The sequence below is a fragment of the Physeter macrocephalus genome, chromosome 14 (genome assembly GCF_002837175.3).
Source record: "Physeter macrocephalus isolate SW-GA chromosome 14, ASM283717v5, whole genome shotgun sequence".
In the NCBI taxonomy this organism is placed as follows: Eukaryota; Metazoa; Chordata; class Mammalia; order Artiodactyla; family Physeteridae; genus Physeter; species Physeter macrocephalus.
In genome coordinates, this window is record NC_041227.1 from 71,267,078 (window position 1) to 71,283,539 (window position 16,462).

Consider the following 16,462-nt stretch of genomic DNA (forward strand, 5'->3'; position numbering starts at 1 on the left):
TCGCCGCAACTAGAGAAAGCCCTCGCACAGAAAGGAAGACCCAACACAGCCATAAATAAATAAATAAATAACAAACGAATGAATGAATAAATAAATAAAGGAGTTCCTTAAAAAAAAAAAGAGTACAGATGAAATATGGGCAGCTAATGTAGAAATCTACAACACAATGCTAAGGTAATGTTCATCTGAAAACAGTAAACAGAGGGCACCCACTGCCCTGAAGTGAAATTGACACCCATCTGTACCCAACCTAATAGAAAACATCACAACAGGGGTATTATAAACCACCCGAGAGGCAAGGAACAACACAAGGAAAAGTTTAAAATACACAGATCCTACCTAGTGTTCACAATCTGGGACAGGCCCGAGAGTGATACAGAACTCATACTGTACAAATATATAAAATTCAGGTATAAGGGATTGCTTTTAAAACTCTGAACTTAAAGGTATGGTGCCTACGACACTAGAGTTCTATAGTTATAGTTAAATTTCAAAGGACATGCTTTGACTTGGGTCTCCCCTACAATCATAAACTACTAAAAACTGAAATCTGCTGTATTTCCATTTTGGATGTGCAAAAGGATAACCGTGCTCAACTCTAGTTGGAGAGAGAGAGGCAAGACTGCAGGTCTCAGAGCATAATGGTTCTGAGAAGAAACTGCCTCCTCTCTCCAAAAAGAGACTTTTCACAGAAGTGTTTACTTTGACTATCTTCATATTTTCACCCAGAAATCTTTCGAAATGTCAGACCCAGGGAGGGTACTGCACGTGTGTGTGTGTGTGTGTTATACCACTCCTTAAGGGACGGTCATCAGCCAGGTCTGAATCCTCAAGTCTTAGAAGATGAACTGTGTGGAGGCCCAATTTGGCCCAGAGGAGATGAAGAGGGGGCTTCTCAAGAATGTACGGTACTTGGGACTTCCCTGGTGGCGCAGTGGTTAAGAATCCTCCTGCCAATGCAGGGGACACAGGTGCGAGCCCTGGTCTGGGAAGATCCCACCTGCCGTGGAGCAACTAAGCCCGTGCGCCACAACTACTGAAGCCCACGTGCCACAAATACTGAAACCCACGCACCTAGAGCCCATGCTCCACAACAAGAGAAAAGCCACCGCAATGAGAAGCCTGCACATCACAAGGAAGAGTAGCCCCTGCTCGCTGCAACTAGAAAAAACCCGCGCACAGCAACAAAGACCCAACGCAGTCAATAAATAAATAAACAAATTTATATTTAAAAAAAAAAGAATGTACGGTACTCTAATCACAGTTGGGATTTCCATAAGAAGCAAATCTAACAGTCACATTCTCTTTTGAGAGAAGAGACCACATACTCTTTTGTAGCATAAACAAACCTCTACAGGGTGGAGTGGGGTATGGGGGAGAACAATTTGCAAATGTGCTTAGAATAATGAAACAATGACATAGGAAATAATGTACTATTTGTCACTGGTACCTTCAAGATAAAGATATCTTAGTACATTCTTTCACCAGAAAGAATGCAGTACCTATTAGTTAAAAAACAAAAACAAAAACGAACCAGTACGGTCTGTTTTATTGTGGAATAGATTGCCAAGAGAAGTGCTACTTCTTAGAATAGTTTAAAATCAAGCAAAATACTGTGGAATTTATAGTAGAAAATAAGCTTATACCCACAATGCCCTTTTGAGAGGGTGTCAGTCCCTTCTCCAATTCTACACTTCTGTTCTAGGGGCTGTTGTAAGAAATCAGCAACATTAAGTATGTGAAAGGATTCAGTACACAGTTACCCTCAATATTACCAGCCTGAGCACTTGCCTTTGACAAAGGCTTAAAATCTACCCGATCTGTGTGACCAGGAAAAAGGTCAGATTTTAATACAGGGAAAAACAGTGAAAGGGACAGAGAGAAAGAAAAAGAGAGAAAAAAAAAAATCAAACCAACAACAAACATGCTACAGATGTACTGTATGAGTGGCAGCCACCTATGGTAGTAAACTCCAGCTTTTAAAAACAAAATAAAGAACTTCCCAAAAGATGGTGAAGTACTCTCCCCTCCCTAAATCTTATTATTATACCTAGAAAATCCCTTGTAACCAAGACAATTTTCAGCAGCAACAAGGAACAAACAAACGTAGCCTACCAGAGACCCATTTGGGACTCTGTCACAAAATGAATCTGTATTAAAAGAAGAGCGGAAAGGGATGAGGAGCTCAAGCTTTCAGGTCAGGCAGAAACCGCCGCATTTCCTGCCTCTCATACTGACCTTCTGCAAGTTGACTTAACTTCTCTGAGCCTCAGTGTCTTCGACTATAAAACGGGATATCATTCATTTTTTCCACAGCGGAGCTCTAATGAGACGATGAATGCAAAATTCCAAGCACAATGCCTGGCACAGAGTAACTACTAAGTAAGTAGTAGCTCCCTTTCCTAAAGTTTCTTTTCATAGAATTTTTGTGGAAATAGATCAACCCTAAATAAGCACTGACTGAGTACCTACTACGCATGGATTACTGAGTAAAGGAAGCAACAATTCTGAGAGCCTCAAATGCCTCAAGAAGGAAATATGTAGCTCCCTACAGAGGCTAAAGTTAGAGAATAGAGGGAAATGAAACAATACATTAGAAATATAGGAAGATAACTCTGGCTCTCTCTTTTCCAAGGTTCCAGTCATATCCCAAGTTACACACAACAAGCCATGACAGAGCATATAACAGACCAAGAAAAAATTAACAGCACTTGAACTTCCCACCAGATCCCTAATAAAACACGGAGTACACTGCATCACGGTCAACACTTCAAAAACTCCCTTAGGCTTTCCCCAAGATCTCAATCCATGGGAAAATCATTTCCAAAAGACGAAATACTCTGAAACTTAAGAAATAAAGCATTGCTCTGAGGTCAGCATTATCAGTAAGTTCATTATTATTATTACTACTACTACTACTACTATTACCATTGTTGTTATCTGTGATTCTGGAAACAGAATTGCTGCAGATAAAATTAGTTCTGGGTTGAAATACAGATAAAGGATGGCTTTACTAGACAAGTTTAAAGTATGCATGACCCAAAATACATTGCCAAAAAATTTAACAATTTTTATAAAGTGATCAAGGAAGCGAGAAGTGTTGTAGATATGCTGAATTAAACACAGTTTTTGGTACTTTCAGGTATTACATGAAACTACTTTTAAACACAGGAAATATTTCTGGAATCACACTATATATTCAGTGCTTAAAAACAGTTATATTCCTTCAACTGAAGATGACCTGGAACAATCTGGGCCACTTCTATATTAGACTAATAAAACTAATTTTAAAACAACACAACTGTCTAACAGGGAAGGTTTTAACACTCAGGTATGAAATCACACCTCCCAGCACAAAGGCTGAATTATCCCCCAGCTTCTCACCTGTAATTATCATTTGCTCCCTCTCCAGGTGGCTGTTAGCTACCAAGTATCTTCCTAGGCTCACATCTGTAAGTACAAACTGCCTCTGGGGCCTCACATGCTATGAGGCTGAGAGGGAGGACAAAAACAAAAACTTCATGCTGGCTTAGACAACTTCTGAAAATATCTATTTTCAACACACAGCACAAGAGCAATTTGATAAAATTAAAATACCCTTATGTCACCACGGTTAGCGATAAGTATTTTTCAAATAAAAAGAGTAAATTTACTGCACAGTTCCTGTAGAGGCCAGCTTCTTCCATTAAGGCCAATTCCAAAAATTTAGCAAAAGGTCTTTCATCAGTTGAGAGGGCATAATTAGATATTTTGATTAAAGCATTTTCCTCCCCTGGTTAACAAGATATAACAGACATCACCGACTTCCCTAATAACAATACAGTCCTGCATTTGGCATGTTTACAATTTTAAAAGTGAACTGTCATATAGAAAAATTATAGGTGGGGTGTCTCCATACAATCATGGCTCTGAAGTGGTTATGACATGCCTGGACTTCCCAATGGAACAGATATGGAAATCATACTCCATATTCATAGCTGCAAGCCCTCCTTAGCACGCACTTGAAAACCAACCTCTGAAATCTGAATGATGTGGGCTTATTCAAATCACCACCAATTATTCCTGGAAGCACCGACCAAGTGAGGTATGAAACCTGTACAGAAAATGCAAATCTCACAGTCACTTTCTTCCAGGAGCACAGGGAACACATGCAGAAAAGTGTCTCAGGAAAAGCAATGCCCATCTAAAGAGACTCACTCTAACAAAATCCAAGCTTCTATGCAGAGAGGAGGAGTACCATACTTGATTTTCTTTTTTTAATCATATTTTTTCACAGTAAGATTCCCCTGGTGCATTCACCCAATTTACAAAAATTCGATTTACACCAATTCTGTCAACACATCAGTCCAGGGTATACTAGAGACCTGCATTTTAAATGGGAGGCAGCGGGGCTTCCCTGGTGGCGCAGTGGTTGAGAGTCCGCCTGCCGATGCAGGGGACACGGGTTCGTGCCCCGGTCCGGGAAGATCCCACATGCCGCGGAGTGGCTGGGCCCATGAGCCATGGCCGCTGACCCTGCACGTCCAGAGCCTGTGCTCCGCAACGGGAGAGGCCACAACAGTAAGAGGCCCGCGTACCACAAAAATAAATAAATAAATAAATAAATAAATAAATAAATAAAAACGGGAGGCAGCCTCTCTGACTGAAGTTCAACTCAAACATCCTGGTTTAACAACTCCATCAGTGACATTAAGCACAGATCTAAAGATTACTCAGCCCCTCTGTCAGTTGCATGTGTTATTTATAGGACAGTATATCAATCATGTGTTCCCCTTATTATTTCCTACTTTCTGGTCCTAAGCTATTTGGTCTGCCAAATTAATACATTCCATTGTTGCTGCAATCTAAACAATGCTTGATAAAAGATTAATAAAATAGTTGGGTTCTCTGCAACCACAACATACACACCCAGGGAAATTCATCAATGTCTTTTTATTTGCATATTTGGCTGACTGCCCCCTGCAGCAAATATGTAAGGTACCAATGCTCAGGTATCCTGGTTTATGGTTTGCATTTAATTCAGGGTGTCAATCTGCTTCTGTTTTAATTACACCCATTTTGATATGTTATTACAATCTCATGAAAACTTCTTTTCATTGTATGAATGGCTATAAATATATACACATGACAAACAGTTGTTATAAATTTTCTGGTTCAGCAATAAACAGGCAAGATGCCTTAGCCAACACATCATGTGGATTTAATATTTTGAGTCTTTCTTCTTCAGAAGAAAAGTTTGGTTGAGTCTTCAGCTCAACCATATTCCAAAGTTCACTTGTTTCAAATGTTCTGCTACCAAATTTAGTAAGTTGCTCTGAGTCTCTCTGAATTGCCAGGCTGAAGAAAATATTCTACCCAAAAAAATTACCTTAAAATTTTAAGTGGGCCACATTAAGATCATCTTACATTCAAATAATTATTTTATCTTTCCATCGGTTATTCAAGGATAAGAAACCCTCATATCATCACCCTAATATTTATTTTTTCTTTTACATCCTCATTATGGAGGGGAGGCGGGTGTTAAAAAAGACTAATGGACCTGCAGAGAAAGGCCAATTGTACACTGGGGGAAAGATACTGGGTAATAATCAGAACATTTCTTGGAAAAAATGGGAATCTTTACCATCATGGTTGATCATCCTCATTGCAGTTATTTTTTTTTTTTTTTACCTTCCAATGTTCCCAATCCTTAGGAATCCAAGTACTGAGGAAAAGCAGTCTCCTAGTTTCACTGGATAACAGTGAGAGCCTCTAACTCCCAGTGTGATCTTAAGCAAGACAATTAACCCCTCTAGGCTGTGTTTTCATTTGCAAAATGAGAGGTAGAACTACAGCATTTCTAAAGACAACAACTGTGCCTCTAATGCTGCTCTGGCTTAGAAAGCACATCAACCAACAACAGCTGAACTGAAATGGATCAAAAGACTGCTCTGAAAAAGTTGAGGTCCTAACTTTAGGATAACACCCCCTGAAGATGTAGCTATGCACATTAATCTCAAAACTGTATTTTTCACAAATAATCAAACTGATCAGCCTAACAAAATGAGAAAGGAGCAAACTCTGTAATATGTAGCAACGCACAATACCAAATGCTTGTTTCCCCTTTTGCCCCAGTGAAAGTATAATTTCACTTGAACTATATAAGATCATTTCTTAGAACAGCACAATCCAGGACCTTCACTATTTTTGCCAACTGAACATGTACAGAGAGAATGGGTGGAACATTGGAATTTCTAGTATGTGGCTGGAAAATAAGGGATATTCTAAACTTCAACTACTGTTCCATCTACATCTTTATTTCCTTAGGTTTTTTTTTTTCTTACTTAGTTTCTAACTATGGAAAACTATTCACTAAATCACCTTTAGCCAGCAACCTTTAGCCAGTAAAGCATAACTGAACAGAGACCCTAGCAAACAACTAAAAAAAAAAAGTCTACTTCTTTATAACTATCGAGAAATCACTGCAATACTAGACTCTCTTAATTCCTCTTTTCAAGCTCTAAAATACCACTGCCATGAGAAACTTTGCAGAAATGTAAAATGAAGTTGGTGGGTTGTGCTACACGGGAAGGTAGGTGTGGAGACAAGGAAAACAACATCCCTGACATCCCTCAGGAATCATCACAACTTGACCCTGGCATTGACTTAAATCCTGTCCCAGATTCAGTCTAAAGGTATCACATTTCACCCATATAACCAAGAGTCGAATTTTGTCTTCACAGGCTGTGTTTCTGTATCTAATCCAGGTCATTTCAAAATGCTTCCGTTAATAACAATCACACAGTACCTGCAATTTGAAGGCTTTCTGTCAAAAATGAATCCCAACCTGCATTAGCCATTTTCCTTTACTTACAAACTGTGGGCTTTCCCTTCTCCTCTTGTGACTCCATTTTACTTGTGTCCAAATGCCATATCTCTGCGCACTTGGGTTTTCCAGGCCCTAGAGATATGGCACTACATGGTATAGTGGCAAGCCAAAACGACAAAATATTTGTATGTACTTGGTCATTTGTGACATTTATTCAGGCAAACTCTAACCAGAGCTCACAAATGAATGAGAAATCAGAATGATGAGCTGATAACAGCCCAGAAAACTGAGGCAAGCAATTTATCCTCACGGTGCTACCTTCAGAGTCCCTCAAACAGACTGTCAATGTTCAAATAATGAAGGTTTGTAATTTAAAGTTTCTACATTTCATTCAGAACTTCCTAAATCCACTGCCTTTCAAAATTCATAATTTTTATAACTCTATCTCAGTAAAGGAAGAGAAGAGGAAAGGGGGAAGGAGGTTGGGAGGGAGGGAGAGAAGGAGGTAGGCAGGCAGTGGGTGGTGGGGAGTCTACTGGATCCCAGGATGAGACTGACACATGCACTAGTATGTGAAATAAAAACCTAGAAAGACAGCAGCAATACAAATGATTTCAGGCTACAAGTCCCCTTGCAAAAGATGGAATCAGAGACTGAAAAGGAATGACACAAAGAAGCCTGTACTTGCCTAGTCTCTTCCTAAGCAAGCAAAGGAAGCCAGACTAAGTGAAATCCACCCTTCCCCTCCTCAGTCACTAACAGCATAAAAAGGATCTATTCTTTGTGACCTTACAAGATAGGTACTGACTGCATACCCCCTACCCTGCAGGCTTGTTAGAAGAAATGAAGGAAGAACACAGTTCAGATCTGGAAGAAGAAATGCAAATTTAGGGTCTCACCAGCCTTAAATTCTATGTCCCACTTCTAGAAAAAAAAAAAATTCTGCATTCATCTATTCATTGAACAGGTACACATTACATAAGAAAAACTGTTCTGACCCAGCTAAATGTCCCTAAATTGGTTTTGATCCTCTCCTGTCTTGGGTTTCACCAAATTAATTCCCTTCCTGCTCTTCCAAACTTCAATTATTTGAGAGTTTTTTAATCTGATTTTTTTCCAGAACTTTCTCAAATGAATTGCTGCTATCCCATTACCAAGGTCTTTCTCCTATATCAACAAAATATTGGGTTTAATCCTAACCCTGAAAAAAGTGTTGTTTCTTGAGGGAAAAAAAAAAAACCAGTATGAGGCACTTTTACAAAGTTAGGCTACACTTAATATATTAGTATATTACAGCATAGGGGTAAAATAAAATGTAAAAACAGGAACCCACCATCCACCCTCTGCATGCGTACACACACACACACTCCCTCCATCAAAAAGTGCAATTGACCTTATGTCCAAAGGCTTCCAAATTTAGCAAGTGGAACCTAAATTATTCTTTAACAGCTGCCCTCAACTCTTATTTGTTTTGGCTTGGGGACCTTATTTCTAATCCTCACATTCTCTCAAACTAAATAATCACCATTTATTTTTGACAGCATATAGATCTGTTGTATAGTTAGAATCTCTTTAACACCCTCAATGCTCCTTGAATCTCCTGGAATCCTGTTGAATGCCCTGTCTTTTTTAACCCTTTTTCAATGGTGAAAGCTAGAGGAAAACACTCTCAAAAAGGATCAAAGGGTAATCACTAACTTTGTGATTCAGTTTTTAAATTACTGATTCATGTATACCCTGCCTACTTCCAAAAAAGATCTAAAGTAGTTCATCTCAACAACTAACACAAGGCATGTTGAATCACCATATCGCCATCTTCGACCTTATCTCCCATAAATACTCCTGGAGTGATGCTCTGCCTTGTTCAGTGAAATACTGAAATTCAGAAAGCATAGTAATATACTTGAATTCATAACCAAGCACATTCACAGTGCTTTTTTTTTCTGTAGACTTTCTCACCACTTAGGAACTCCTCAGATCCTAAAGCTATGCAAATTGTCTGAAGTGAAATGCTGGAACTGACCCATTTACTCCACAGTTCCATCCCAAACTTCCCAAGATAGAAAGTGAAAAATGTAACAAAAACATAGCTCCATAGCTTTCACTGGCTGTGTAACAGCAGATGAAGGGTTCTGACCTTTCTTGAATGAACACATCATACATAAGGGAGCAAAAGGCAGATAATTTGAAACCTTTATTTTAACATCAGTGTCGACCTCCTTTCTCATCCAGCCTTCTTTCCCAGCTTGCTAAAAATCAGCAGTACAGGAAAACAGAAGGAACCAAGATAGGATAAAACTCACTCTGGCTGGAAGGCAGCTTGGTAGCATCAGAACTGGGCTGCTACCACAATGAAAGAACTATTAAGGAGATCACTCACCAATGTTCACCTCATGTGTGGGGTTGCTAACAGTCAGTGAAGGGCTGACACCAGGCAGGAAAAGGGAGCAGAAGGAAAAGTGGACTAATCATCACTGTTTACATCTCACACCCCCCTGCCACTCCCACTTAAGCAGCAGCCTCTACTCTGACTCCAAACTTCTGTGCCTGGTTTTCCAAGTTGTCTATCATCAGCCCACTCACCCTAGACTCAGAGACTATCAAGTGCCAAGATCTGGAAGGGACCATTGAAATCTTTTCCAGCATTTCCCATACTGGATTATAGATTATGAATTACAATGCCAAGAATGAAAGTGCCCTGTGGTCATACGAATTAGGAAATAAGGCACATCACTTCTCCTTCTCTAATATTCAAAACTCATATACACATTACAAAAGACTTCTAACCTGGGCAGAACAAGTCACCCATTTAATTTTGTCTAGTCCATCAAGTTCTAAAACTATCTGAGAGTAGATCACATTTTTTTGGTCTGGAACACAAGCTATGAACGTCCACAGAACTATGCTCCATTCCAGCTTGGGTACCTTTGCTCTAAAACTACTCTAAACCTCTCAACTTGTGGAAAAAGAAAATGAGGCTTTTAAAGAGTGCCTTCCCAAGGTCACTCAACTAGTTAGGACAGCCAAGCCTGGAGTGTGGGTCTCCACTGGTCTCCCGACTCCCGAACAAGCACTCTTTCTTACACAATTTTGTTCTCATTTCTACCAGCACTTCCTTGCCCGCAAAACCTAATCATCCATCTTGTTTCTGTGCCTTCTGCACCATTCCCTCTTTTTAGAATGCCCACCCCCCCCACACTCCCTCCACGTCTATCCAAATCACTTCAACCTTCTAGGCCCCATATTCTCCAGGAAGCCTTCTCAAACACTTCAGCCTATCTCACTATCCCTTCTCTGAAAGTTTACTGCACTTAGTTGGTATTAGGCATTCAAGTGCCTGTTTCAAAATCATTTTATAGGTGCTGGACTTAATTTTTCAACTAAACTGCACACTCCTTCAAGACATTATATATATTTTAGGTGTCTGTACTCTTTCTAGCACCTTGCACATATCAAACACTCCATGAATATCTGCTGACTGATACAAGGAACACGATTAATGTTTTTTAAACAACGGAATAAGTGGGATTTGACCATAGTAAATTATTACAGCCTACTAACCTGGCACGTTACAAGCACATCAAATTCTGTACAGCCTATTTATGCTACCAATGTGCGGGTAAGCCCTGAAACACATAGGAAATGAAGACTACATGAAAGTCTTAGTTTGATCCTCCACCCACCAGAAATGAGTCTTCCTTCATTTTCACAAGCCTGCAAAGCTCCAACTAGCCTCCTACCTGCTAATCCCACAATTTCATCTTTGCTTCCCTTGGTCAGTTGTACAAAAGGAGGCTGCCCTAAGAACCCAGTACACAGCAGCCGAGTGAGAGGGAAAATAATGGATTTGCAAATTTTCAGTCATAGTGCTCACACGGCTCCCTAATCAAGACTACACAGAAAGAAATGCAAATAGGTAATATTATCTGGCACATCGGGGTATGCTGGCAGTACTAGAACCCCAACATTCCCATTTATACTTTGTTCGCTGGAAACCACTTTTTAACGAGGCTTGATATCTGGGGATATTCACTTGTATTCAAAGAATATTCAGATAAACAATACCATACCAAATGGTAATTCTGCTTCTCCAATGCATAATGAAATGAACACCATGTTCAACTTTCGCCTCCTCACTTACCCTCTTATCTTCTATCATGAGGCTCTTCACAATCACATACTTGAACTTCAGGGCACAATTACTCAAGACAAGTGTCCCTGCAGAATACGAAACTACCTCTGCCAGTTTCATTGCATATAAAGTGTGGGACTTCTCAAACCCCATCCAAAGCTTTCATTTTAAATAAGAACCAACAGTAGTGAAAAATAAATCAACATAAAAATGTAGATTCTCATTAGACAAGTTTCTTATTTTTCCTCCAGTACTATAAGTAAAACCACAGTTAGTCTGGAACAATTTTATCAGGACATTTCATTATGAGTTAGGAGCCTCTTCTTAAAAGGGAAGTCAAAATGAGCTACTCTAGACAAAACCATAGGAGTCAAATGATCTGTCCATTAACACCCAAAGTATATACCCCACAGTTAGCTAGCTACTGCTCTGAACCCACATAAGCTTAAAAGCCAAGCTGTGCAAGCCAGTATTTCTGGTTTCTAATCACAGTATCATACTAGCAGCAACCTTGATGACACGTGGTGACAACTGATTTCATTTCTACACACAAAAACACAGTATGTATTTAGGATAACTCTTAGAATCTCTAATAATTCTTAACATTTACAAGCACTCCCGTAACATACACTTCTGTCCAAGTTCATAGTTTAGTTGCCTGTTTCCTAATAAGCTCTCACATTTCTTAGTGATAGTTCAGTAAATCTTCCAAACTGAGTACAGTGGGACACCAGAGGTTTTATTTTAATGATCACCACACACATATGTCTGACCATCCAGCATGGACACAAACGTGATAAGAAGCAAACAGTTCTACCTTTTCCCAGAGAACCAGACATACATGATGATTTTTATTCCCCACTGTGTGTTTTTAACCTCAGAAGTGTATTTACAGCTTTCCTACAAAAATGAGGATGTGTAAATGTGAACTCTGACAGGATATTTGATGATATTAGGGAACTGTTGTTAATTAACCTAGGTGTGATAATGGTACTATGGGTTTGGGTGGGGTTTTTTGGGTAGGTTTGTTTTTTGGGGTTTTTTGTGTTTTTTTGAGTCATTGCCACTTAGAAATACATACCAATTTCTCACATCGCATCTGGGAGGAGAGAATGAGTAGATGGCATAAAGATGAGACATGAGTTGGCAATTGTTGAATCTGGTGGTGGTGTATCAGTACACTGGGGATTGCTATACTGTTCTCTGTACTTCTGTATATGTTTAAATTTTTCTATAAAGTTTTAAAGAAACTTTTAAAAAAGTTAGACCTTTATACCCACACAAAGATATTCAAATGATATTCAGATATGAAGGTAGTGTAATATTCAGCTAACCAAAGTAACCTGGGTTTTGAATCTAGAAAAGTAGCAGAAAAATAATCACAGCAAAGAAAGGAATGGTATTAATGGTACATTTCAAACTTGGCCTTTAAAAATTAAAAAATTTTTTACACCCAAAAGGAACTAGAATGGGCACATTTTCTCTCAAAAGCCAGATGGATAGACATATACATCACAAGCCCAGTGAAATATTTATTAAAAGTAGAACAATCAAAAACAACTGCATAAGTTATATTTATCTTTACTTGGCCTTCAAAAATTTTCATGGGAATCTGGAGGCCCCTCATGCTTACTTACTGAGAAGGGCCACATAGCAGAGCAGGATAACCATGCAGGAAGCAAAACCACTTATAAGCAGCTCTTGCACATACTGTCCTAAACCAACCACTGACAGCAACCAAATCCTAGGCAGCGTTTCCTAATTCATGTACTAGGACACATATTGACATTTCAATTCCTATTTTAAAGCAAAAGAGAGACAGAGAGAAAGAGGTCACATTGTACACTACCCTCCCACCTTTGGCAAAGTTGAAGCCACAGTTAGAATTATCCTAACAAGTGGTGAGCCTCAACACTCAAAAGAACTCCGTAAGATCCATTTTAGCCAATAAACCACCAGTTCTAGAACCCAAGGACAACTGATTCAATCACTAACATCAGAATCTATGGCCACCAATACCACCACCCTCCCTTCCTCCCCAACCACTAGCCACCATCCACCACCATCACCACCAGCAGCCCAACCAAAAAGCAGTTCAAACAGAAAAGAACAACCCTAACAGGAAGGTTTCCTTTTTTAAAATATTTAAACTTGACACCCAAACACACACACAGAACCAGCCGTCTAAACCTCTAAACCTGTACCGTTACCGCATGTGAGACTTAAGCTGTCATTAACAAAGCTTACATTTGAGCATTGCAAACAATACCATAATAACAGCAAAAACGAAAAGGAAAAGTTTCTTTCAGGAACCTCAAACCATCACATCAGGTGCAGAAAAGGCTAGAAACCAACTCCTATCTTGGTTTTGTTCTTAAGAAAGCCGGACCAACTCTGCAGAGTCTCAAAGCGCTCTGTATGTGTGGCGTGTTGGGGGTGGAGGAGAAAAAAGGGGGTTACCTTTATACAGGCCAGTGACCCATGCCAGCACCAAATCAGATCCATCCAGGTAAAGAGTTTCCCTCTGACCCCTGGACAATCTCCCCCTACCTGCCCCCCATCACCACCCCCAAGGAGCCCTTTAGCCGGCAGAAAAATGTGCATTTGGAAATCAATGCTGCAGGTGCCCAAAGAATAAAGAAAGACACACAGAGATATACACACACACAAAGCCAATCAGAAAGATACAAAAAAGAAAACACAAAAAAAAGGAAAAGGAGAGGGACAATTGGGTGACAAGCCCTTCAGATACCAGCTAGGATTTTATTCTTTCCTCCCACCAGTCCTCTCTAGTGTACATTTTTCTGCCCTTTAACCGAATTGCTCATGTACACACACATGTGCATATGTATGTGTATAGATAATATTACAATTAACCCTTTCTGCAATAGAGCCCTGTACGGAATACAGAAAGATATTCCATCCTTTCCTCTCTTCCCTCCCCTCCTCCCTCCTTTCTCCCAACCAGGAGAAAACGCCCCCTTCCCCAGCTTCACCAAAAAAAAAAAAAAAAAAAAAAAGAAGAAAAAAAAGGAAAGAAAGAAAAAAGAAATGAAAAGAAAAAAAGGGGGCAGGCGAGGGGGGCAAAGAACCACAAAACCCCATCAGTCTCTGGTCCCGAGGACACCCAGGAAAGGTCTATACAAACACACACACAGGGACATATGGCTCCGTAGAAAGCACACAGAAAACCGTCCACAGGCGCCCCAAACCCAGCAGAGACTTCCACCAGCCAAGAAGCCATGATTGGGGAGGGAGAGGAGGAAGGAGTAGGGGCAGAGCTCTCCGTGGAGGGGAGCGCATTGTTGTGATGCCTGAACCCCTTTCTTTCTGCCCATCTGCTAGAGAGGGGGTGCGGGGAGGGGGCGCAGGGGGAAGGCGAGCGAGAACGAGGAAACCTGGAGACCAGGCACGGCTTGTCGATTCCCTCCTGCTGCCTGTCTGCCCGCGCCCCCAGCTCCCCCCACAACAATAAGACCTCAGCCTAGACAGACAGACAGCCAGACCGACCGGAGCGCGGCGGGGGAGGCAGCAGAGCCGGGCGCAGCCGGGGGGGGGGTCGTGCCTATAAAGGGAAACCGGGGGGAGGGGGGTCCCCCTTACCTCCAGCGCTTCAAAAGTGACAAAGCTGGTCATGGCAAATCCATCAATGATGTCCTCTTCGGCTGAGGTGGACTCTCTCCGCTTCCTCCGCGGGGGTCTGGGCCGGGACGGGGCGGAGGACGGGGGCTTCCCATTGTCTTCCTTGTCGGAGCCCGACGACGAGGCGAACGAGGGCGCCCGGGTCCGGCCGGCCCCGCCGCCGCCGGCCGCGCCGGCCCCCAGTCCGCCCCGGGAGCGCCTCTCCCGGTCTCGCTGAGACCGCGACCGCCGCTTTTTGCGGAGTCCATGGCCCCGCGTCGGGCCATCCATGGCTCTGCTTCGCCGGGGTCTCCGCGCTCGCCGCCTGCCCGCCACAGGCTCCGGCCGCGGCCGCACAAAAAAATTGACACCAATCCCTCCCTCCCCCTTCTCGGCTTCCCTCCGCCCCGAGGAGGGCGCGGGGGAGACGGCGGCCGAAAGAAGGGAGAGAGGGGAAGAAAGAGCGGAGAAAGAAAAGGGGGAAGGGGCGGAGAGAGGGAGGAGGGACGGGAGCGAGGGCGAGAGGCGAGGAGCCCAAGTGCGGGGCTGCCCACAGCACCGAGGGTCGGAGATTCCTGTGAGCAGCGCCGAGCAAAGTAATGGCTGAACACACAGGTCTCCTTTAGAGGGGAAAAAAAAAAAAACTCACCAAGCAGGCAATAAATCAGAATAGCGGAATGCTTTGATCAAGAGACTAGGAGGCTCCAGGGAGCCCTCCCCGCGGCCATTCTCCGCCGCGCCCCCCGCCCCCCGAAAACGCCTGCCCCTCCTCGACTCCAAATCGGGCCCGAAAAGGTCGCGGGAAAGTGGGGGCAATGAACTTCACCCGCCCCTCGCGCAGGAAAACACCCCCGACGCCTCTCACACACGCCTCAGAGAAAACTCACTCCCTGGCTCCAAAATTTTTAAGAAATGCATCCAGGGGAGGCCAAGGCTTCCAAGCGACCTGAGAGGGACGAGACCCCCCAGAGAGGGAAGCATAATAATGAAATAATTAGGAGGGAAGAGGTTGAAACTGGAAGAGGTGGAGAAGGGAGGTGGAGGAAGGGAAGGAGGATGCTGGAGCAGTTGTGGGGTTTGCTTTTCGGGCTTGGAGGGGGGAGGAGGAGGAGATGAAAGAAGAGAAGAAGCAGCCCCTGAGGCTGCCACCCACTCCCCCTCCTCAAAAAAATATTTTTTCCAGTCCCAGAGAAGAGGTCACCCTTCCTCAAAAAAGGGAGGGGGCGAGTGAGTCGACGAGGAAAGCAGAAAGAAAGCTCCAGCGGGAGAGACACCGGTGTGCCGCCGCCGCCGCCTCTTCTCTTCGCCCAGCCTGAGGGAGAAGCGCGGCCAGGAAGCGCCGGGAACACCGCTCTCGCCGCCGCCGCTAACGCTGCCACCGCCGCCGCCGCGAGAGCCCCGAGCCGGAGGGCGCACGGCGTGTCCCCCGGCGGCTGCAGCGGGAGCCCGGGCACGGCCCCATCCTCCGCCCGCCTGCCTCGCTCAGCTCCCGCTCCTCCCCCTCCGCGGCCGGCCCACCACCGCCGCCGCCCGCCTCAGCCCAACCCCGCGCCCGCCGCGCGCACCGCGCGCACGCGCACCGCGCTCCCCGCGCCTCGCTCGGCGCGCGCTCCCACCCCCGCGGCCCCGGCCGGCTGGATCACGTGGCCGGCCGGGCTCCCTCCACCCCGCCCCCTCCCCAGTTGTAGAGTGTGTAGAAAGCAAAAGGCTGGGGGCTGGCCGCGCTCGCGAGCCCAGGGCATGCGCGCTGGGGCGGCCGGGCCTGCGCACTGGGGGCGGATGGGAGCCAGAAATGGGGAGGGAGGGTGGGTGGGGGCGTGGAGGGTGCAGCCCGCGTGGGGTCAGCTGCGACCCGCCTAAGTTGACGCGCGGGAGTGTGGGAGCCGCGGAATGTTCCCGCC

The 16,462-nt window shown here is 43.6% G+C and overlaps 1 protein-coding gene across 4 annotated transcripts in view; it reads right to left on the minus strand.

Moving 5' to 3' along the window:
* Positions 1-15,267, minus strand: part of LOC114483933 (autism susceptibility gene 2 protein-like) — an 833,326-nt gene extending 818,059 nt beyond the window's left edge. For 3 of the 4 annotated variants that reach the window (XM_028499471.2, XM_028499472.2, XM_055090745.1), the window contains exon 1: positions 14,544-15,267. In XM_028499471.2, the coding sequence (XP_028355272.1) occupies positions 14,544-14,852 (309 nt within the window). In that variant the 5' untranslated portion in view covers positions 14,853-15,267. The remainder of the gene's footprint in view (positions 1-14,543) is intronic. The other variant, XM_055090744.1, reaches the window with a different exon arrangement.
* Between the last annotated feature and the right edge of the window lie 1,195 nt (positions 15,268-16,462).